Here is a 23,294-nt window from a genome sequence, read left to right as displayed (position 1 = left end):
AAATTTATATGCTGCCAAATAGATGAAGGTGATTGGTTGAGCAGCCAAGTAGATGAAGGTGATTGGTTGAGCAATTATTGAGCACCAGCCAATGAATTTCTCTGATGTGGAACGTTGTTGAAGTGTGTCTAGACCTTTAACTACCGGGACCATCATCTTATATTCTAATTTTTCTGTAACTGTCGAAATCTTCTGTTAATCGCCCATCTTAATCCCTGGTAATAACAGGTGCTTACTTTTAAGGGGTCTCACATTGGACCAATAAAATAAGAACTACCAATAATACCCAAACTGTCATCGTTCTACCCGATATAAAGATAATATTTTCATTGCACCGATCCTAGCTGTAGTAAGATAAATTATTAGTGAACACGAGGCTTATCTAGTAACTATAACCTAGATCTGTATGCATGATTAAGGGGGCAGGGGCCCTTAACGCCACCAGAGTGGACTGGCTGCAATCATTATGGTTGAAGAAGCTATGCTCTGAAATATTGTCAAAATTTCCACCTAGCCTATCAGTATTCAGTATGCAGTATAACTTTTGACAGACAAATTGCATCTAAATCAGTAATTTATGGCTGGATAGTGTTTGGTAAAGTCTACAACAATTTTTGGAACATGGTTTCTTCTGTCAGTTATCTTGGTAAAATTGAATCTTTCAGCTATACAAAATATACAAACAGTTAACAGAGACACAATTTAATGCGGATGTTTTCGTGGATGATGTGGTTTTGCAATTGTCTGAAATGCATCATCTGCATGATTGGTATATTGATATTGATTGATTGTGCCGTAAAAATAAATAACTGTTTTATTAAAAATGGCAAATTATGCGCTGAGATTTGTCAAATGATGCAATTTTTAAGCGGTGAATTACAATGGATTTTGGCACAAATGGATGCACTGGAAACTGAACGCCTAAAAACGGTCTACTACATCTCAAAAGTGGTTAGCAAGCTATTTGTATAGTGTGAACATTTTCAGCATCAGTCTTCAATGCTTCAAAATCAATGACGAGCCAACAGAACTTTCGAGCCGTCTCAAATTACTTGTAGCAGCGACTCAAAATATCCCAGAGCAACTCAAAGTCTTCTTGGACTTAAAATCTCCAATCTATTTTGTGTGAGGAGGTTAGTTTCAAAATTAAATGTGTGTCTGAGCAAAGATTGTTAGGTTTTATGCGGAAATTTATAAGATTTCGCGAATTTATGCGATACAAGCCATATTATGCGGAACGTCGGAGAAAATGAGAGGCTATGCTATGAAGCTAAGATGCTTGGTTCAGGTAAAGATTTCTTTCTCTGGTGCAGAATTAAGAATCCCTTGAGCCGAACCAAATAGTCTTTACATTAAAGGCCTAGTATAGTGAATTTTACGATCCACTCTGGTTCGTGAAGCGTACTTTCCAGTTCCATTCAGCACACGGTTAAATGTTTTAGTTTTAATTTCGATCCATCAACGCGAACGGTAGCGTGTGTTGAATTTCTATGATGATAAAAATTGAAAACTTATATAATTTCTAGAATTGCCAAACAAAAATCATTGAAGTGTAAAGTTGACAGCGTACTGAGCAAAGAGAATTAGTCAGGAAAGTGAAGTAGAACTAACAATGCCGCTCACCATCTGTTCTCAAAGTAACGCCCAAAGTAGTAGTAGGTACGCCTCATTGCGCCTCTGTGAATGTGATGTGACATTGATCAGGTGCTTGATATATAAGTGATAAGTGAGTTAATAAGTGAAACTCTGAGCCACATATATTTGATTAGAAGGTATGTTTAATTAGTTGATGAGGTCTCTAGACAAATCTGGCAAAACTTTGGCCCTGTAAATATCCAACCTGTCGGCTGGCTAAAATTACCTGAATTATAAGTTAGAACTCACTTTATAGACGAGCTTAACTGTCGTCTGTTAAGTGAGTTTCTAAATGTGAACTTAGTTAGTATTGTTTAATTTGTTGCTAAATCAATCTTTTGAATTCTAACACGCTTTGGTTTTCAGGATCTACAAAGATTAGAGCTGTTGGCTTCCGGTTTAGAGGGACTAACTTGGCGACCCCTGACTCTGTGCGAAAATACCGTGAGTAAACATTTGTACATGTTAGAATGTTCCCAATATTTGTCTAAGAACGTTTAGTGAAGTTAGAGTTACCAAGTAACGTATCTATCTTAGTAAATAGAGTCGTGCCTGTCGACTGAGAGAAATTAATACCCCAAAAACCTAAGTTGAGCGATTACGTAAATCGCAAATAATCCATGGAATTTCGTCTCGAGAGCGACGAAACGGGGATTTAAGGTTTTGTTTTCAGCACCGATATTGCACGTTCTTACAATCAAATATATATATTATGATTGTTTGGAATTCCAGTTGTGTGACAAAAGTCGAAACTCAAAATATAAACATGAGCTGCTTTAACAGACGCTCTAATCAACGAAATAAATATTTTTGAGGTCATGATGCATACATGTGACAGACCACAAAAGACAAAAACAAAACTGAGAAGATAATGACTAAAGACCGTTGAAACACGGGGAAACTGTCCAAGATAAATATTATTTACTATTAAGTTACACAATTTGAGCTGTACAAATATGAATATTTATCTAGGCTTTTTGAGCCTGGAATAGTTTGCCATTAGTGTCCACTGAGTCTAAAACATTAATTTGATGTGTCGGTAAACTTTTACTACGCGTCATGGTACCACACTTGGATGTGTGGTGCTCTTCACGCCTGCGTGTAAACACACTTGAAGTTCCATTGTCAGTGGGTTCAAAGCAGTGCGTGACATGTAAAGAATTTGTGGTACAGTACCGACTTTAATTTTGTTCACTATATTCCATACATTGTTGTTAAAACAACATCAAATGTTCCATATTGTCAGTTTGGCAGGTCAGCGCGTGACATGTAAGGTCTTAAGGTATAAACAACATATGGTACATATGTGGTACATATTATTTGGTGAAATACCCATCAAGATGGCATCTAAACAATGTGAAAATATCCAATCAGATGATGTCTAGTTTCCTGATATATTTTATGTATAGCATGTAACATAGTTCTACTTGATACACCAGTCATTCTAGAATTTGATTAAATAGATCATGTGCATTGTGCATTGTGCTCCCATGTGAACTACATTGTGATACCTCAAGGTTCACTCCGAACAGTGTGCCAAGTTTCCTTTACTGACAGAATAAGTGGACACAGACCTGATCCCACTAATCCTAAATACCACTGTTGAAAAGAGAAATCCTGATATCCTGATACCCTCAAAAATACTTGGAAAGTTGCCAACATATCTTATTAAAATTCCATCCATCTAAATGTTTTCCCATGCTTATTATTCAAGCTTAATCGTGTGCTGTTACCTGACGTAATGGCTAGAGGCATCCATTTATTTTAACAATGATAGTAATATATTTTAATTGTTATCATTATAATGATTATGATAGTCCTGTGTGGTGCACAAAGTTATTGTGGTATTTATAGTATGCGTCAATTATTGTGAGTGTAATAGCGGTCAACACAGATATAAGCTATTTAAGGGGCACAGCACTGGATCAAGCCATTTTCTCCTCCTCCACCAAGATTACACACATAGCATTGAATTTGTCGCGTATGCATTTATTTTTAGAGTAACTGGAATTAGTTACTAAAGACATAAACTTCTTACACAATATCGTCATAACAATACAGGGAATACATTATCATGAAGATAAGACCTTTTTGTGTTAAAACTTATATATGTTTAGCGAGTTGATTATATATGTTTAAAAAGATTCAAAATGCTAAACGTTTAACTAAGCTAACCTATAATTTACAAAGCTCAGTCATTCGGCCAGGAAAGTGGACAAAAATTCTATTCAGTTGGAATTGTTTAGAGATATAATGACAATTGTTAATAGATATGGTCATTGTTTTAAATTTTTAATGGATATGATAATTGTTGATAAATATGATAATTTTTGATAAATATGATAATTGTTAATAAATATGATAATTGTTAATGAATATGATAATTGTTAAGAGAGAGATACCCTGATTAACTTAAATATGATAACACTTCAGGGTGGAATTGTGGTACACTCCGTGGAGAATGACAATAACAGTCTCCTCTGTAATGAAGACGTCATCATTCAGGTATTGTATTTCTACTTTATATACTGTATCTGGGTTTGTCACGTTATCTACTTTTGTAACTTGCGTCATGGAAATTCTTATCAGTTTTTCATTCAAACTCCTCGTGGCAGTTCAGCTTCTGTTTATAGACGATGCCGCGAGGGACTTTTCAATTTAATGCTGAGCTTCTCAAAATAGTTTCTTAAAGAATTTAGAGTAATTAAAATAAGTATCCGCTAAATTTAGTAGCACCACTGACCACAAGCTATAGAAAGAAATGTTAGGAATTTCGCGTACGTTTAAAATATTTCGCACAACTTTAAAATAGCTGATAACATAACTTTGCAGATTAACGATGTATCAGTGGAAATAGTGCCGGAAGTTCAACTACCACAACTGTTTGAAGCAGCTAGAGTAGTTACCGTCTATCGACAGCATGTCGTTCCAGTGCAAGGTAGTTATTACCTATCAACTGTTATCAAATGTTGTGTACACATTCTGAAATAGACCATGTAAATCTAGGTCTAGACTATTCCTGAGTATGACTATAGACGTGGGAGAGTACGTAGACGCCCCTGATTTAAACATAACAGATTTAAATTATCCATTGCATTATCAGTACAAAATAGATGATGACCTAGGTACAAGTTGAACTCGACTGATTTCTGTCACGTTTCAAAATAAATTAGCGTAAACCTCTCTCCATTGCCAACAATCAGTAATCTAATTAATCTAGATAGTGAATTGAATTTGGCTGGCACGGTAAGCTGCATGTCTTGTTCATGACATTCCAAAGTCAGTTATGTGCAGTCAATCATGCTGACAACTCAAATACTTAACACATTTTTGGGCGATAAAGCACCAGGTACCAGCACTTTTGATCTACCGGTTAAAGAAAGCATAGTTCAAATAATTGGAATTTAAAGACCAGAGCGATAATTGACTCCATTATGATTGGTGACCGACAATTATAGAGGGGAACTTTTGGAATTTGAAATCTTTTGTGTTATTCTTGGGTCCTTAAAATATCCATTCTCTCACATTGAGATGTGATATTCTAATGATCTTATGGAATGCGGAAGGCTGGCTGATAATTTAAAGTGGACGAAGGAATGACTAAGCTATGCGAGTTATGAATTCTTAATGCCATTCCTTAATTCCAGAGGAAGAAGTCCCTGAAGCCGAGATAAGTTCTGAGCAGGAGGTGAGTATTTAGTTTGCTTAATCTTAAATTATTATGTCACCGATGATGCTCTGTTATTAACGGACAAAGAGACCGACGGCGACTGCTTCGGATTGTGGCAAATTAGTAACAACCTAAATTATTTTGATTGTGAAGACGTAGCGCGCGATGCAAATATTTAACTTCAAGGTGGAAGCTTTCATTGCAACAAAAATGTGGAAACCGCGCACGCGAGGACACACAAGACGCGAGACTGTAACTTATCATTGCAGGTGACAAGATCTGCTTTGAGAGTAGTTTGGCTGCCTGAAATACAAATTGTGGAATTTGAGAAACGAAACGCCACACTTGGGATTTCTATATTACCTCTGATTGTAAGGGTCAATTTTTGTTTGTGCTCCCTTTTGCATTTTGCTTCTATTAAGCCAGAAATGTACTCTTTTGTTTTGTATATTTTGTACTATCTACAATTATTAGTACACACAAACTGCTCAAATTCCAATTTCTGTTTTTCTGAGAACAAAAATATTGTTAATGGTAGTTTTAATTATTGATATTATGTCAAAAAGTCAATAATTTCGTATATACAGGATCCTCTGAAGCCATCCAGAACGGTGATAGTAATTGATCACGTGCAAGAAGAGTCAGGTTTGGTGGACCTCGTGACCCCTGGAAGCAAACTCACTTCAATCAACGATCACGTTTTCAACGACTGCTCTTTCGATGTAATTTAACTAGAAAATTCTAGAAGCAAATCTAGAGTCCTAAATTTAATATCCTCGCAAACCTTGATTGCGTGCTTTGATCGTACGAGAAATCCTTGTTGTCACCGTGATATAATCTATCAAACTACTCCTCACAGATAGTAGCTAAAGTGATGAAGATGACGCCGAGCGGCCCGGTCAGAATGGGGGTCACGCCCCTAGCTCAACAGCCCAAACTGCTCTCCGACGGAAGGGACAGTGTTATTCAACAGCTAGTCATCACTGTCAGCTACAACGCAGGTTCATCAAAATGTTAATATTTGCTTAATGCTAGAAAAACTTTGAAATTCAGTCTCTTAAAAGACTGTGATATGTTCCGATTTTCATTTTTTGCAAAAATTGGAAGATTTCACCTCAGATTTTCCTGGCATTACCCTGAAGCCCTCTCCCCACAGTATCATTCCTGGATTTGAAGTGTGCACCATCCTACCAGGTCAGTCTCCACGTTCAATTAAAGATTATCAATTTGAATACCTTAGCTAATTAAATTCCCATGGTTTTTATCCAGGGGTTTATGTTGTCGTCTCATCCCTCTATTTCAAATTAGTAGTCTGGAATTATTGGGCATATTAAGTAGAGAGTAAGAGAGGTGTCGCGATAATATTGTAGTGTTGCACTGATGCCACGGTGCTGCAAATGTCCCTTTTTGAAAGTGAAAATAATATAAAATATCGTCTGAGTTGAAGTTTTGTTGCGTTCGTTACTGTTAGAAACATTTGAAAAGAAAATGTAATCGTGAGACTCAATAACAATCCACCAACTTATCACTCCAACTGAATTAGTGAATTATATCTATAATTTCGTGATATCATTAATCTTATCAGGAGGGCTGTTTCATGTTGACGGGCGCCTAAAAACTGGTGACATAATCGTCACGCTCAACTACGCTGAAACCTCTCAGATGAGCTTAAAATGTATCAGGTACACAGCTCACTTTGTAATCATATAAAACTAAGTTTAAAATTTAAATTTGAGCAGTGTGTGATTGCCGGGAATTCCTTTGAAGACACAACTGAACCTAGTGCTATGTTTCCCCTCATTTGTATACCTTTTTGAAGACAACAACCACATTTTATTTGGAAGCTTCTGAAACTATAAAGTGATTACTTCAGCCCCACATTATTCCCCAGTATACTAAATGTTATTAGAGCCTGGGCCCCCTGGACTAGGTGGCCCTGTCCTTACTCAGTTTCCTCAGTACTCTTGACGTATATTTGCTAGAGCAGATGGTTTAAAGTTGGCGTCATGTTCAGGAATTCCTTTTGTACTACCCTCTGAATAACCCTGGCAACTCTGTATTCAGAATAACGGCTCCTGTAATTCTATACCGTTGCCGACTTTAGTCTCGACTTCATAACATTACTCTTACTTTGGGCGGTTGTTTCAGTTTAAGTTTCAAGTGTGATATCAGCTTCATTTTCTAGATCGAAGATATGATTGGGGGGCCAAAAGTCAGTACACATACGTTGGGTCTTATAACATGGCCATGCTTCATATTTGAGAGTTGAGACCTGTTGTGTAAGCACAATCCATTACAATTTGACTTCATCCCATCATTCAAAATATCTAAAAACTGCGAAAATGAACATTCATTCGGAAAAACGAACATCGTTATTATTTCATTTGATATATTCCTGATAATACTAATAGCAAGTCATACCAGAAAGAAGCATGTACATTGTGCAGGTTTTGTTATTATGATCGTGTAACGTGTTCGTTCACTGTCACATGATTTTTCCTACTATAAGTGCCAGCATTCTTATCCTTCTCGGCTCAAATTTCGCTTAAAATGACAGTCTTCTAAACTATATCAAATTACTGTATTGCCTAACTGTCACATTTTGACACTGTCATTTTTGATTTAATACCTAGTTCCTACTTATCTTATAGAGCTAATCTTTAAAAATCCCAATAATTTTCTGGCTTTAGTATTGACGATATATTTTCAAGCATAAGTTACTTTTCTTAACTTAGTATTCATGTTATTATCTGGCATGAGTAGTTTAAACACTGCTGAGTATAAGTTTTATCTTAATAGCGGTGTTATTAAATTTCAATTTATCATTATTATTTGTTACGTAACTTATAAATATAGGCTGCAATATGATTAAAAGACGTCACTTTTCAGGTGAATAGTTTTGCTAGTACCGTAGTTAAGTTTTTCCAAATTGTCCCACATTCAAACGACGATTGCCCCCCCCCCCTCCCCTAAGATTGCGCCCCGGGTTTAACAGTTGAATCGATCGATTGAAAGCTGGACGGTGCCAGGCGGTTCTAATGACCAATTAAAACATATAAGATAATAGTGAATAATAATCCCTCTGTTCAGGGCACTGCTAACTATATGGTTCATGTTTAGTATGAAATCACCCCAACACTTCAATAGCCTCGAATGAAATCGAACCAAAATATTGCGAAAACTATGAAGTTTTTTGTGCTCGTATGGAGCGAAAACAACAAATCTAATACGGCCAGCTTTATGTTTAACCGAAGAGAGTTGCTTGCCATGGCAACGGATAGGTTTCAACAGGGAAAGACGGAAAATATTCAATGTATCTGATTGTCATCATCATTTTGTTTCCTTTTGTTGCCCGTTGAGGAATTTTTCTTGTCTAAGTCACTCCCCAAAATCCGCTGAACAAAAATGGAAATAGTTAGTTGTAGTTTTGACTAAAGATAACTTAACATAATTCTCAAATATACCCTCCCCTACTAGAGCGATGGTGGAGACGTCCTGCAAGAGTTCCTCGCTGCTAAGAGTGTCGTACGTTACGCACGAGGACGCACAACAAGAGTATAACGTTGTCGTCGCCCGCCACCCCAAGGTAAGTGGAAACAAGTTTAATTCTAGTTAATAAGGTGATTATACTTATTTAACCGTGAAATCAAGTTAAGGATAATATTAGTCTATAGTAACCAATAACCATGATGGAAATAGAGTATGAACTAACAATTAACCTTAAAGTACAATATTTATGTTACCTTATAATATCATCATTTGTGTATGGTTAATTGAGTTGCAACTTGTACTCGAATTCCCTGATACTAGATATTCTGTCAACCTAGCCTTTCTCTATACCAGTCTCTGTATACTAGTCAGCCAGTACACACAAAATCTGGCTTTCTGTGCTGTACTCAGCATATTCAGGAATAAAACCGCACGTTTCAGTTCATCTGACGAGCTCTTGAAGCAATTTAAGATAGCAAAATCGCGTATTAAGTCGGTGAGTCGGACTATCCAATCACGTCAGAGAACCGACCCCACGAGACCACTTTTCAGCCAATGGGGTGTAAGTGGACACGTGCGCGCGTCTCTTGCCCTCTCGTTCTTAGAGAGAAGCGGTCAGCCACGTGACTAGATACGCGAGATCCTATTGGGCGAGTGAGCCCAAAATATGTATTTATCTGCTTATCTCGTGGTTATCTATCCTTGGCTGTGCTTGAGTGCAGATTATTTTATCTGGAATAACGGGCTATAACTCCGCCATGATATTGATAGAGCCCTCATACTAACCACCCCGAGGGCAAATACCAAACGTATAAAACTGAAGACAGTATAGCAGAAATTCCTATATAATATATACCGAAGTTAATTTATTTGTTGAAGAAAAGAAACACACGGATCAGTCATAAGAAAATAAGGTAATTACTTTACAAATTTAATGATCTAATAATACGTAATCGCCGTTTTGTCCTTCGAGAAAATGTAACTCCTAGTCGCGGAACAGAAAAATCTTTGCATCAAATCCTCCTTGTTCTGGTTAAGATTTAGTGTCGTCTTTTAATGACTCGTCTCCTGGAAATGAGAAGTTAAAGCTGTGCAAAAATTATTCATTAGCTAACTACATATATGTGTGTTTATTAAGAAACTGCAATAAGGTGAAAGTAATCCAGAGCACGACGATGATTTGGTGACTTACCGACGGTTACGCCCCATCCGTCACACTTGCTGTGGGAACTAGAGTAGGGTCTACCCGTGGCTGGATTGAGTTCCTCCCAGTACTTTCGGCTTGCTCTTGCTCGTACCTGTAGAAAATAGACTGCAAAGTCTCGAAACGATCGTTGCCATTTAATCTTTATGACTATTATTATTATACAGATCATAAAATTGAATCAGAAAAAAAAACCGTTTTTATAGAAATGGAAGTTACAAATAAAAGCACCAGTTCGGTGGTCACGTTCTTACCCAGGGCTTCGTGTGTTTTTCCAGACATTTCCCCCAGTTGATACAATTGACAGGGAGGTAATCACCTCGCTCAGCTGTTAACTCCTCGCTAACTGCTCTGATATGGTACGCCATGAACCCGCAGCATCCACCGATATACCTGATACCTGTCATCGTTACTCATTACATTTAGACTGGGGTATTGCTAAATCGTTTGTATCGACTAACATTAGTTTGAATAGTAAATATATGAAGGCATCTTATTGGCACTGTGCCACCGCTAATTGATTGATCAACAACTCAAATGACGTCACACGGTGTGATGTCATTTGAGACTTTAGTGACCTCACACCTGCTTCGTAAGCAACTCTGGCGTATCTGGCTGCGTCGAATCTGGTAATCCACCGGGGTTCTAGCGCAAAGGGGAACTCAGGGAGGTCAATGAAACCTTGTACGTTCGCGTCTGGAGTATAGAAGGCAATCGGTTGCGTCATGAAGTGTACCTGCCATTGTAGATAAGTTGTTACGATGAACATACTATCAAAAACGACACCAAATTTATGTATGCAGTATAATCGTGAAATTATCGTGGATTATCGTGAAATGATTGCTCAATTTCAAGCTAAGTTTCATGGAAATCGGAGAAAAGTGAATTATGATATTGTAACGAAATTATAATTCCTCTTAAAAAACACTACCTTATCGAAGCCGGCCTCTTTAACAGCTGTTATCATCTTCTTCACTCCTTCAATACATCGGAAGGGATCAAAGTGACAGTTGATTCCAACCACGTCAGCTCCTGCCCTCGCCAGTCTCACTCCACATTCTCCTGTTGGAACCTGTAGTAGAGAAAGTTTGGATAAACTAGTAGCTGTAACGCCCAATGCCCACACCGCAATATTCTAGGCAAATGCTGATTGAAAATGGAATGAAATATCGTTTCCAACTTCTAATCGAATGATGATATTGAAACAATGATCTGGATATAATAAGGCTATTTAAGGCTATCGTACCCCGTGAACATCTGTATCCTCCCCAATACAGAGGGTACAGCACACAGGTACCCCTGGCAGATACTCCTTCACAGCTTCAATGTGCCATTCAGCTTCTTCAATATGCTCGTAGTACTGGGATGGTATTTTATTCAAGTTTAATACTTGGAGGACAATGTGGGAATTTGGTAATCTAGCTAGGCACACTTGGGGCACAAGTGTGCCCCAAGTGTGCCCCAAGTGTGCCCCAAGTGTGCCCCAAGTGTGCCCCAAGTAACTTTTTACCCGAAGTGTTCCCCAGGAATTTCAATTTTGTGCCCCATGTGTGCCTAGCTAGATTACCAATGTTTTGTTACATGTTACATTTTGCTGGTAGTTTTGCGGTCACTATATTGGAAGGTAAGTCATGTAGCTGTTTTGACAAGAAATATGAAACATCTTACCTCTAGTATCATGAGATCAACTTCATTTTCCTTGAACACATCCAGCTGTGCTCTAACCACCTCCTTTACTCTTGCTTTACTGTTCTCCCCTCCTAGTGGTACAACGTTACAAAACAAGGTAACTCTGTATTTGTGACGTGAATCTGGTTAATAGATTGAAATTCATATAATGCTTTTGGACACGAAGGGAAACACACAACGAAATCTTCGTAAAACTACATCATAAAACTACATCAACATTTAACTTAAGATAAGCACTCTATCAAGCACTCTATTTAATCTGTCATGTTGGTGAGCTGCACCTGACTACCGGTGGACTCAAGATGATTTGAAGAAACCAGGAAATACAGAGTTTGTTGTATTGACTTCAAGTTAAACGATGAGAATTAATCGGGCCGTGGTACGACGGTATCCAACCTACTAGGAACCGACCGGCCAGTTCCTACAACCTACCTTCCAAGTAAGTAGGTGTTTGAGATAGTCCCCCTGCTATAAGGCATCCTGCTGGTTTTGCTACCTCTGCCACTATTTTACAGGCTGCATCGTTGATTGCTTTACACTGTTGGGAGATGATCATATATTTTGTTTGAGGACCAGTTCAAGTTGGAAATTTACATGCAGATCTGGAATATTTTGAGATTTAAATTTAGTACGGGATTAGTAGATTAGGCGGATCAGAAAAAGAAGTAAATGCCACATTTTACAGAAAACGTTCCTTACCCCATACACTCCTGCCTTGTTGCCTCTGTGACTGAGCTTGTCTTCACTGGCGTAGTAAGTGAACGCTTGACAGACATCGGAGCCGGCCCTGATGAACTCCTTGTGGAGCTGCCTAACTGCCTGGCAAACATTACTTGGTGTGAAAATAAGTCGCTATTTTGATCTGCTTGATTTAATTGTTTTTCAGTTTTAGTCGATGAGTTTTGTAAGGCTTAATTAAGCGTATTTATTCAATTGAAAAACGGAAACAATACAATGGTTTAGTACTCACGTCCGGATTCTCGATGACAGCCTCAGGAGTCCAAGGTCCAGCCTCACAGTAACCACGTCTCTCAAGCTCTGAGATAAATCCTCCGTCTCCGATCACCGGTCCTTGGTTCAGTCTCTCTATAAGTCCCTGAAGATGTGGAGATGTGTTGATATTAGTTGGGGTTGCTCGGTTTCAGTACAACGGAAAATATGTTAGACTAGATGTTAGAATATTGCGTTAACAGTGCCCCTAGAGCGTATTTATTTTACAAATTTGTTTTATGATTAAGGGGGGGGGGGTTCACCCTGATTTTTTTGTGAAACTTGGTTTCGAGATAGCAGTTGACCAACAAACTAGGACCAGTGACCGAACTTTTGAGGGGGTCCCGGACCCCAACCGCCAAACGGTGCCCGCGGGGCAGCCACGCCCATATTTGGTCCAAATTAGGCCCAATTTAGCCAAATACCCTTAACATGCCCAAAATCCAGATTTTAGGTGCTCTACTTGTAGCTAGTGGTTCCTTGAACTCGTATATGAATTTTCATCAAGATTGTACAAAAAATGACTGAGTTATGAGCAAAAAACCATATGACCATATTTGGGCATACGCACCAAATTTGATCGATTTTTGCCCATAAATTGGTCAAATATCAATATTTTTGAATGAAACTAACTTTATATGGAAGGTAAGCCTATACTACACATTATCTATGATTATCAGCTCTGTATCTACCTAACTGTGGATTCTGTGTTCAAATAATCGCAAAAAATGAACAAAATTGCCCATATCTCAGTTCGCGATATTTGCAAAACTGACTTCGCTCAAAACAATAGAACTCAATAGGGTTTCAATATTTTTTCATGAAATTTTCAGAATCAACGTAGAATTGTCTCATGACCTTAAGTTTTGGGACAGAATTTTGAGTTAGGCCTTTAAAAAAATTTAACGGCCAAATTCCAAAATTTGCACTGCTAAATTTAGAATTTGGCCGCCAAATTTTTTTAAAGGCCTAACTCAAAATTCTGTCCCAAAACTTAAGGTCATGAGACAATTCTACGTTGATTCTGAAAATTTCATGACAAAATATTGAAACCCTATTATTGAGTTCTATTGTTTTGAGCGAAGTCAGTTTTGCAAATATCGCGAACTGAGATATGGGCAATTTTGTTCTTTTTTTGCGATTATTTGAACACAGAATCCACAGTTAGGTAGATACAGAGCTGATAATCATAGATAATGTGTAGTATAGGCTTACCTTCCATATAAAGTTAGTTTCATTCAAAAATATTGATATTTGACCAATTTATGGGCCAAAATCGATCAAATTTGGTGCGTATGCCCAAATATGGTCATATGGTTTTTTGTTCATAACTCAGTCATTTTTTGTCCAATCTTGATGAAAATTCATATACGAGTTCAGGGAACCACTAGCTACAAGTAGAGCACCTAAAATCTGGATTTTGGGCATGTTAAGGGTATTTGGCTAAATTGGGCCTAATTTGGACCAAATATGGGCGTGGCTGCCCCGCGGGCACCGTTTGGCGGTTGGGGTCCGGGACCCCCTCAAAAGTTCGGTCACTGGTCCTAGTTTGTTGGTCAACTGCTATCTCGAAACCAAGTTTCACAAAAAAATCAGGGTAAACCCTCCCCCTTAAGGTTAAGAATTCGTTTGAATTGTAAGCTGTTAAACCTAAACTATACTTACTCCTGATGTACGTGACATGGTATGTCCTGTGGCAATGACACTCAGTGAAAGATAAACGGAAAGAAAGTTTGCAAACGAGAAATATTATAATATTACGAAGACAAACTTATTAAGATATTACGATGACCAGGAAGCCGCAAAGATGAGAGGCGTTCAAAGGTCGTGACTGTCTACTGCCTAGTAGACAGTGTATAGGTAGTGTTTAGAAAAGCACGTTCATGTGTAAAATGCTAAAATGGCTGAAATATAGCTTACTTGATATTATGTGAACGATTCCTTACGTTTTAAGTTCATCACTACTAAGCTAGAGAGATTTTGAGATTGTGAGATTGCGAGATTTTACGGGATTGTACAAACCAGAACTCTTCCAGTAGTTGGTCCTGATTCACCTAATGACCAGAAATTCCTTGACCAGTAAATCAGGTTTTCCGACAGGAAAATAGGATTACGCTATCACAAGATATCAAATAACTATTTCATTTTCCTCGTCGAGGTATGTCCAATGGCAATACCGCGCTTTGTAAATGATCAAAGGAATGAATGGAAAAATAGTTCGAACATTTCATCAAAACCCTTCGGAGATTAATTAAAATAAATGGTCTATACTGCTCAAAAGCCCCTATGGGTGGCCTTCGGGTCTTTCAATCAATATTTGTAGCAATGATGCTCGTGTATCTTAAACAATAATCTCAGAATGTGTAGTACAGTCAAATCCGTCTTAATTTGAGCCTTTGTCGGACAAAATTCGCAACAAGGCTCAAATTAAGACGGATTTGACTGTACTACACATTCTGAGATTATTGTTTAAGATACACGAGCATCATTGCTACAAATATTGATTGAAAGACCCGAAGGCCACCCATAGGGGCTTTTGAGCAGTATAGACCATTTATTTTAATTAATCTCCGAAGGGTTTTGATGAAATGTTCGAACTATTTTTCCATTCATTCCTTTGATCATTTACAAAGCGCGGTATTGCCATTGGACATACCTCGACGAGGAAAATGAAATTTGGCGGCCAAATTCTAAATTTAGCAGTGCAAATTTTGGAATTTGGCCGTTAAATTTTTTTAAAGGCCTAACGATTCCTTACGTTTTAAGTTCATCACTACTAAGCTAGAGAGATTTTGAGATTGTGAGATTGCGAGATTTTACGGGATTGTACAAACCAGAACTCTTCCAGTAGTTGGTCCTGATTCACCTAATGACCAGAAATTCCTTGATATCTACCAGTAAATCAGGTTTTCCGACAGGAAAATAGGATTACGCTATCACAAGATATCAAATAACTATTTCATTTTCCTCGTCGAGGTATGTCCAATGGCAATACCGCGCTTTGTAAATGATCAAAGGAATGAATGGAAAAATAGTTCGAACATTTCATCAAAACCCTTCGGAGATTAATTAAAATAAATGGTCTATACTGCTCAAAAGCCCCTATGGGTGGCCTTCGGGTCTTTCAATCAATATTTGTAGCAATGATGCTCGTGTATCTTAAACAATAATCTCAGAATGTGTAGTACAGTCAAATCCGTCTTAATTTGAGCCTTTGTCGGACAAAATTCGCAACAAAGCGATTTTAACGGGATATGGTCGGGACAGGTCCCAGGAATCATTCCAGAGAGTTCCCAAAAAAAAAGACTTCAGGAAAATCCACAATTACCACTTTTCTACCACCTTTTTACCACTTTGGTATTCCGCAAATAAGTCACGTTCTGAATAACCTAGAAGATTCTAGTTTAAAGCAGTGTGTTTAGAAAACAAAGAAGAACAACTTTCTCTTTAACAACTTTTTCAAAAATAAATTATTTAATTAATTAATTAAATAATTAAAAAATTTTCAAATATTTCAAAAATATATTTTGTTAAAATGTTCACAATTACATTCCACGTATAATGAACTAATTTTTATAAAACTTTTGAAAATTTTCACTTTCAATATTTTGGACTTGTAAAATTTTCGAAATTTGTAAAGAATAACTACTATTTACCACTTTTTACCACATTGAATCTCCGCTAATAAAACAACTTCTGAATCTTGTAGAAGGTTCTAGATTAAACCAATGTGTTCAAAACATAAAAGAGAACATCTTTTTATCTGATAACCTTTGGATAAGATAATCAATTGATTAATTAATTAAATATTAATTAAATTTTTAAAAATTTCAAAATATAATTTTTATCAAAAATATTTGCCGTGACGTGAAACGTAAAATGAATTTACTTGAATAACAGAACATACATCGTCACATAGATTAGATAACAGATAAAAAGAGATCCAGATAAATGGAATAAACGGTAAAATATCCAAATTTGTACGATACTATTATAGCTAATAACTATTAAATATTAACACATCATATCTCTCGACTTAGTATTGTGCTTAACTAGATTGTTAAAATGGTTGTTTAAACAAGACTTAGCAATTTTTCAATCGCTAACTAGAGATCTTATCTCTGATTGTCAGTTTATCGTTTGGAAGTGTAAGCTTCAGCTTTTACTTTATGTTGACTTCTCTTCGTAAAAAAGTTAAATCTGCTAAAAATTGAGGACTGAAATCACACCAAATAGTTGACATTTTGAAAACAGAAGAACACATCGTGTGCCTGATACTGTACGCGTGCAGATTCTATGTAAGTAGCTGTCAACTAATATACAATAACAGTAATATGTTTTTACCGTTTTACTTTTCAGTTTTATGTCAACCGAGACTCGAGAGCGCAACTATTCTTAACCAATACTATGTTTTAATTTACCAGGCAAATGAGGAGTTAATTCCGGTGAATAGCTTTAAGAGGGCGAATGATCGACAAAGTAAATTTGTATGGAATGAAATCTGGAAAGGGTCGCTGTCCAGTGTCCCCAGGTACTATTTTAACTATTTATATTTTAAGTAAGTACACTAACTTTTAAACTATGCCCAGAAAGTTTGAAACGGATGGTTACAGTCCTATTCATTATCCTGAGGCCTCTCATACTCTGTATAAATAAACAAACCATCGTAACACAGGTTGGATCAACAACCCCTGGTCACTGAACGAAATTAAACGGTAGTACAACGGCCTGACTGATTCTGCTCAGAGTGACGTCTATTGTGTGTTATTGCAGACAGTGATCATAGACCAGTTCCAAAGATTCATTTCGGCCAATGAAGATGAGTCCGTTGTAACTGAGGCAGAACCATCTTTAGTTCACGAACACAGTTTAAACAAATGTCCATTCTGTAACGTAGAGATCGCACCAAATGATAAATCCTCAAATCGGATTACAGACAGGGTAAGTTATTGTGTGGGGGAGGGGGGAGGTGGTATAGTACACATACGTTAGGCTCTTACTAATTCGCTCGCCCAAAAATTTCTCCGACGTGACTTTCTCCGTAGCTTAGTGCACTAGATTCCCACTATCGGAATCGTTCTGAATAGCCGATCCTTACCAACTCCGTGGATCCGACTGGTGGTGTCTGATCCAGTGAATGAGTGGCACAGAAATCGTGCAGAAAGCCCAATTACGGTATCCTGACACCCTGTCACGTGATTACCGATTGGGTAATCATTGATAACCCAATCAGTTTCGCTAACGAGATAAACAAATTGCTTGATAACTTCGTCATTTTCAATCCGTTTCGCGCCATCTTTTCAGATCATATTCCGAATGTAATGGCCTATTGCAATATGTTATAGTGCAGTTTACAGCATGTTCGCAAACACGAGTACATGTTGATTATAAGACTCAACGTATGTGTATTGACTCATGGCACTCCCCCTAAACGTAACTTGGAGGATATTTTGATTTCTAAGTGTTATTTAACGACCACGTTGCTGCTATAATACCGATTTCAAACATTACTTATACAGGGGACAGCTGAACAACATTCTTATCTTGTTTACCATCAGCTGCAGGCGTGGGATGAGAATGACCTTATAGATCCGATAAGCTGGGGAATGGGGATGGAAGATGAACAATGGGGCGCATGTTCCAGTGACCACTCTTATGAGTACAGCTCCGAAAAAGCTCATTCAAAATTAAACATCAGTTGCAACTGTTTAAAGTCAGGTTGTGGCAATGCTTGTTCATGCAGAAAAGCAGGAATACATTGTGGATCAACCTGCCTCAAATGTCAGCACAATTGCACCAATGTGCCAGCTGAGGACTCATAAGTAAGACTCTTATCTAGTATATATGGTTATATAAAGTACTGCTTCGATTTTCCTATTAGTTTAATGAAAAGTTGTCAATTATTCGTGTTATGTAATTTTAAAATATTTTGATCGAAAATAATTATTATAATTTTTGAATATTTGTTTAATAATCGATTAACTAATTAATTAATTATTTAATCCAAAGGTTATCAGATAAAAAGTTGTTCTCTTTTATGTTTTGAACACACTGGTTCAATCTAGAACATTCTACGACATTCAGAAGTCGTTTTATTAGCGGAGATTCAATGTGGTAAAAAGTGGTAAATAGTGGTTATTCTTTACAAATTTCGAAAATTTTACAAGTCCAAAATATTGAAAGTGAAAATTTTCAAAAGTTTTATAAAAATTAGTTCATTATACGTGGAATGTAATTGTGAACATTTTAACAAAATATATTTTTGAAATATTTGAAAATTTTTTAATTATTTAATTAATTAATTAAATAATTTATTTTTGAAAAAGTTGTTAAAGAGAAAGTTGTTCTTCTTTGTTTTCTAAACACACTGCTTTAAACTAGAATCTTCTAGGTTATTCAGAACGTGACTTATTTGCGGAATACCAAAGTGGTAAAAAGGTGGTAGAAAAGTGGTAATTGTGGATTTTCCTGAAGTCTTTTTTTTTGGGAACTCTCTGGAATGATTCCTGGGACCTGTCCCGACCATATCCCGTTAAAATCGCTTTGTTGCGAATTTTGTCCGACAAAAAGACGTATTTGACTGTACTAGTGTGTTTTCTGTGTGTTTTTGAGTATGATAATATATTTCTGCAGACCGGTATTGGGATAACGATTGCGGGAGGGGCTACAATCGACAATCCTGCAAGTAACATATACATCAAGAAGATTGTTGATATCAACTCGCCGTTGAAGAAAGGAGAAAATATCATCAAGGTTTGTTTATTATACTATAATATACTTGCTTCAATAATTGATTCGAAAAGTGATGAATCAAGATAAATTGATGTCGACATATAATCTGAATTTAATGTTGTCTCCAATAATCTGATTTGTCTTAATGTTTTTAAGAACCTGATTTCGAAGAATTCTTATCGGTTTCTTCAACTAAATTATAGTCAATATAGTTAGGGCAAGAGTTGATTTTTCTGTGAACAAATTCGTAACAAAGGTTTGTCTACAGGAATGTGTTGTCCATAGTCCCAGGAACCACCAAAAAAAACCGTCCAGCTGAAACTTTTGGGCAAAAATTTTTATAGTCATTTTTCTTCAGGAACCCATACGCCCCACCCCTAATATTGGTTATTTGGCTCCCGAAGGTCTTGAGATCTCTATAGGGGGTGCAAAATGACCGCAATGGCAACATTATGGCAGGCGAATGATAGTTTCAGAACGATTGGGGCTTTATTTTTCGAAATAAATGGAATTTTTCGAAATTTTTCTCAATTTTATTGAAATTTCGAAAAAAATACACCAAATTATTTTTAACGCTTATTTCAAATCTTACTCGGGAAATAACTTCAATTAACAAATATCAAGGTTAACTAACACACAACAGATTATTGACCAACCCCCAGACAGCTATTCGACGGTACATACTACTCTGGTTGAATGTCTTAAGTTATCCTACAGTGAGCCGATGATAATCACATTCGATTTGCCATTGTGGATTAAGGCCACCCGAATAGTACTGGAAACTGGGATGCCTATTGTGGTCAGGGTTGGGGGCTTCCACACTCTCACGAGTTTTCTTGGCTGCATAGGCTATATAATGGCAGACTCGGGTTTAGAGGAGCTCATCAAACTTGTGTATCCTGGAGACGTCACGCATATATCGGATGGAGGATCTTACTATAAAGCGTTGACAGCCCACTTTCTGATCAACGCCGCTCTTTGTTGTTTCATTATAGAGGAAGAAGTTTACGACGATGAACTAGTAGACTTGGAAGGTTACATCAACAAATGTGTGAACGAAAATCTAAGTGTTAACTTTAAGACTAAATCTATTCAGGATCTATCAGAGAAAATAACTCTGCTTCTAAAGAACCTGTTTTCCAACAGTAGAACAGCAGCTCTATGGGTTACTTACCACAACATGATAACACTAGTAAAGGACTTCATAAGAGCAGAGAGGTTGCACGACTACAATATAATGAATTTATCAGCAGTAGCTTTGATGCTGCCCTACTTCGCAGCAGCTGGGAGGGGACAGTATGCAAAAGCTTTAAGACTGTATTTGGAGCAGGATGCTATTTTTAAAGTCAAGTATGGGGCGCTTTTAAAGACCTTTAAAGTAACAGGGCTTCACACGGTTTGTTACAACGACCACGAGTGGGCTGGGGTGTGGACTGACCTCTCCATAGAGCAGAGTCTAATGAGGGCAGCTAAATCTAGTGGTGGATTAACAAGTGGAAGGATGCGTAATCGTGAGTCCGCTCACAAGTTATGGGTGGCCACCCTGAATCAGATGGCTTAAATAAATCAGTCTTTTGGAGATTCATTAGCTAATTCATCGAAGCGAGGAGTACCAACTAAAGCTGCCATCCACTCAGATCTTACCAAGTCATCAATCAAGAAAAACTGTGATGTATTTGGAAAATTATTAACTTGGTTTAAAGTTACTGTCGACTTAACAGAATCCGAAGATAAGACTAAGTTAATATCTTTTTCGACTGGTCTTATATCACAGCCTGGGAATCCCTAAAAATCGGGAAGTTACTGTGATTTTTGATGGATATGAGCCTTCTACTAAAGATCACGAGCACGAGCACAAGAGGAGAGTAAAAGCGTTCTGTGCTAATATTGCTGTAAAGAAATCCACCTTTTGTACTGTCACCAAAAGAACATTTCTGAGCAACAACAATAACAAAAAAAACTGATCGACCTTATCTCAAGCATTTTTACTGTAAATGGTATTGAAGTGATCAGAGCTTCTAACGATGCTGATACTTTAATTGCAAAGAAAACATTGGAAATGTCATTCCTTGGCGATGTTGAATTGAAGGCAGAGGATACCGATATAGTTCAAGTCTATTAGTACATCATTTCAACAGTGACCATCACAATGATATTTATCTAACAACGAAGAAGGGTACATATTCAATCAAAGAAATATCAAGTCATCTAGATCATAAAGAAAAGGAGATACTTCTTCTAATTCATAGTATTTCAGGTTGTGATAGCGTCAGTGGACTGTTTGGCTTTAGCAAGGTTAAAGTGCTAAAGAAAGCTCTCACCTTTGATGAGCAAGGTCAGTTGGCAACATTACTTTCGGTGAGAGAATCAAAAGTAAAGATTATTGAGGCAGGCCTCGCCTCTGTTTCTTGCAGTACATTTATGGTGACAAGAAAAAGACTCTTTCTGCTTTGAGATTCCTAGCATACAATAGGATGGTAGCGAAAAAGAGTCTCAATCCGAATAGGCTACCTCCAACAATAGCTTCAGCAACGGAGCACATCCTTAGAGCTTACTTACAGTACCATAACTGGGTCATGCTTAACGCTGACAGTCTGAATCCCCTTGACTACGGCTGGAAATTGGCTCCTGGTGGCACTTACGAACCATTTGCAACAAAAGCTATAATTGCTCCAGAGTCTATTTTGAACCTTATCTTACTATATATAAAGCGAGACGATATATATGGTTCCATGCCATTTTACTGACACCACGGCATCAACTTTAACGGGACTTTCCTCAAAAACCGTAAAAGATATACAACTGAAACTTTTTTGACTGGGTCAAATGCTTTAATGGCCTTCAAATCAGTATGAAAAAATAAAAAATTGGCCAAGGAATAAGAATTTTAGTGCCCAAAATTTGGACCCCCAAGTGGTGTCAAAAACGCGAATTAAATAGGTAATAATTATTTTAGTCTCTTGAGTCTTGACACCACTTTATAGTAAGACGGGTTCCTGCTAGTATGTTGTAACTGTTCTGTCGATGTGGAACAGGCCTGTTTGACTTTCAGATGTTCATGTAGGAAATATGGCTTCAATTGTTTGCCAGCTTGTGGACGATGCCATGGTATGAACTGCACAAACATTTGACATGATGAACCTGAAGAACAAGCGAATTTTTATTAATATTAACTGTGTATTAATAATTGTCATGGTATTTACAGAGAATACACATTTTAGATTAACTGTATTTGTTATTTGTAGATGATTTTTTAAATAGATTTGAAATAAGCGTTAAAAATAATTTGGTGCATTTTTTTTCGAAATTTCAATAAAATTGAGAAAAATTTCGAAAAATTCCATTTATTTCGAAAAATAAAGCCCCAATCGTTCTGAAACTATCATTCGCCTGCCATAGTGTGGCCATTGCGGTCATTTTGCACCCCCTATGGAGATCTCAAGACCTTCGGGAGCCGAATAACCAATATTAGGGGTGGGGCGTATGGGTTCCTGGAGAAAAATGACTATAAAAATTTTTGCCCAAAAGTTTCAGCTGGACGGTTTTTTTTTGTGGTTCCTGGGACTATGGACAACACATTCCTGTAGACAAACCTTTGTTACGAATTTGTTCACAGATTGACCCATAAACAGCAATTCTTGCCCTAACTAAATATATGTGATTAAGTTCACATCGGACCTAACCTTGATTTTCCGGTAAAACTTGTTTTTCTGCAAGTAAAACTTGTTTTTCTGCAACTCATACTGACCAGACTGGCTGCTACTAATAATTAGATTCTCGCATTTTTCTCCTAAATTACTGGCCTCGCAGACAATAATCCAAATTCTGTCTCTAAAAATGGCAGAAAAGGAACAGCAGAGAAAAGCTGAGGCTGACACGATCTAG

General features: G+C 37.2%; 2 protein-coding genes across 2 annotated transcripts in view; one reads left to right on the top strand and one right to left on the bottom strand.

Annotated features, from left to right (window-relative positions):
* LOC134816300 (multiple PDZ domain protein-like) overlaps window positions 1-23,294 on the top strand; it is a 54,905-nt gene that overhangs the window by 8,102 nt on the left and 23,509 nt on the right. The window contains exons 10-20 of the mRNA XM_063825079.1: window positions 2,002-2,079; window positions 4,069-4,140; window positions 4,468-4,573; window positions 5,283-5,323; window positions 5,575-5,676; window positions 5,893-6,027; window positions 6,165-6,306; window positions 6,425-6,499; window positions 6,891-6,987; window positions 8,783-8,891; window positions 19,311-19,430. Of these exons, the coding sequence (XP_063681149.1) occupies window positions 2,002-2,079; window positions 4,069-4,140; window positions 4,468-4,573; window positions 5,283-5,323; window positions 5,575-5,676; window positions 5,893-6,027; window positions 6,165-6,306; window positions 6,425-6,499; window positions 6,891-6,987; window positions 8,783-8,891; window positions 19,311-19,430 (1,077 nt within the window). The remainder of the gene's footprint in view (window positions 1-2,001; window positions 2,080-4,068; window positions 4,141-4,467; window positions 4,574-5,282; window positions 5,324-5,574; window positions 5,677-5,892; window positions 6,028-6,164; window positions 6,307-6,424; window positions 6,500-6,890; window positions 6,988-8,782; window positions 8,892-19,310; window positions 19,431-23,294) is intronic.
* LOC134816803 (betaine--homocysteine S-methyltransferase 1-like) lies at window positions 9,797-14,360 on the bottom strand. Its single transcript, XM_063825797.1, has 11 exons — window positions 14,343-14,360; window positions 12,658-12,783; window positions 12,387-12,506; window positions 12,120-12,225; window positions 11,667-11,758; window positions 11,245-11,358; window positions 10,930-11,070; window positions 10,584-10,734; window positions 10,253-10,398; window positions 9,987-10,092; window positions 9,797-9,862 (listed from the first exon to the last, which is right to left on the bottom strand). The coding sequence occupies exons 1-11, from the start codon at window positions 14,358-14,360 to the stop codon at window positions 9,828-9,830; spliced, it is 1,155 nt and encodes a 384-aa protein (XP_063681867.1). The 3' UTR covers window positions 9,797-9,827.

This window comes from Bolinopsis microptera, chromosome 6 (assembly GCF_026151205.1).
Source record: "Bolinopsis microptera isolate Bmic1 chromosome 6, MBARI_Bmic_1.0, whole genome shotgun sequence".
In the NCBI taxonomy this organism is placed as follows: Eukaryota; Metazoa; Ctenophora; class Tentaculata; order Lobata; family Bolinopsidae; genus Bolinopsis; species Bolinopsis microptera.
The sequence above is the reverse complement of the archived record's forward strand: the minus strand, read 5'-3'. Positions and strand labels throughout refer to the sequence as shown.

Bases quoted from the DNA above. Each gene is read 5' to 3' on its own strand.
- LOC134816803 (XM_063825797.1), bottom strand. The intron at 11,759-12,119 runs GTAGGTTGTAGG...TTGTACCACTAG, and splicing joins AACACCTACTTACTTGGAAG to GAGGGGAGAACAGTAAAGCA. The intron at 10,735-10,929 runs GTAGTGTTTTTT...CTACAATGGCAG, and splicing joins AAGAGGCCGGCTTCGATAAG to GTACACTTCATGACGCAACC.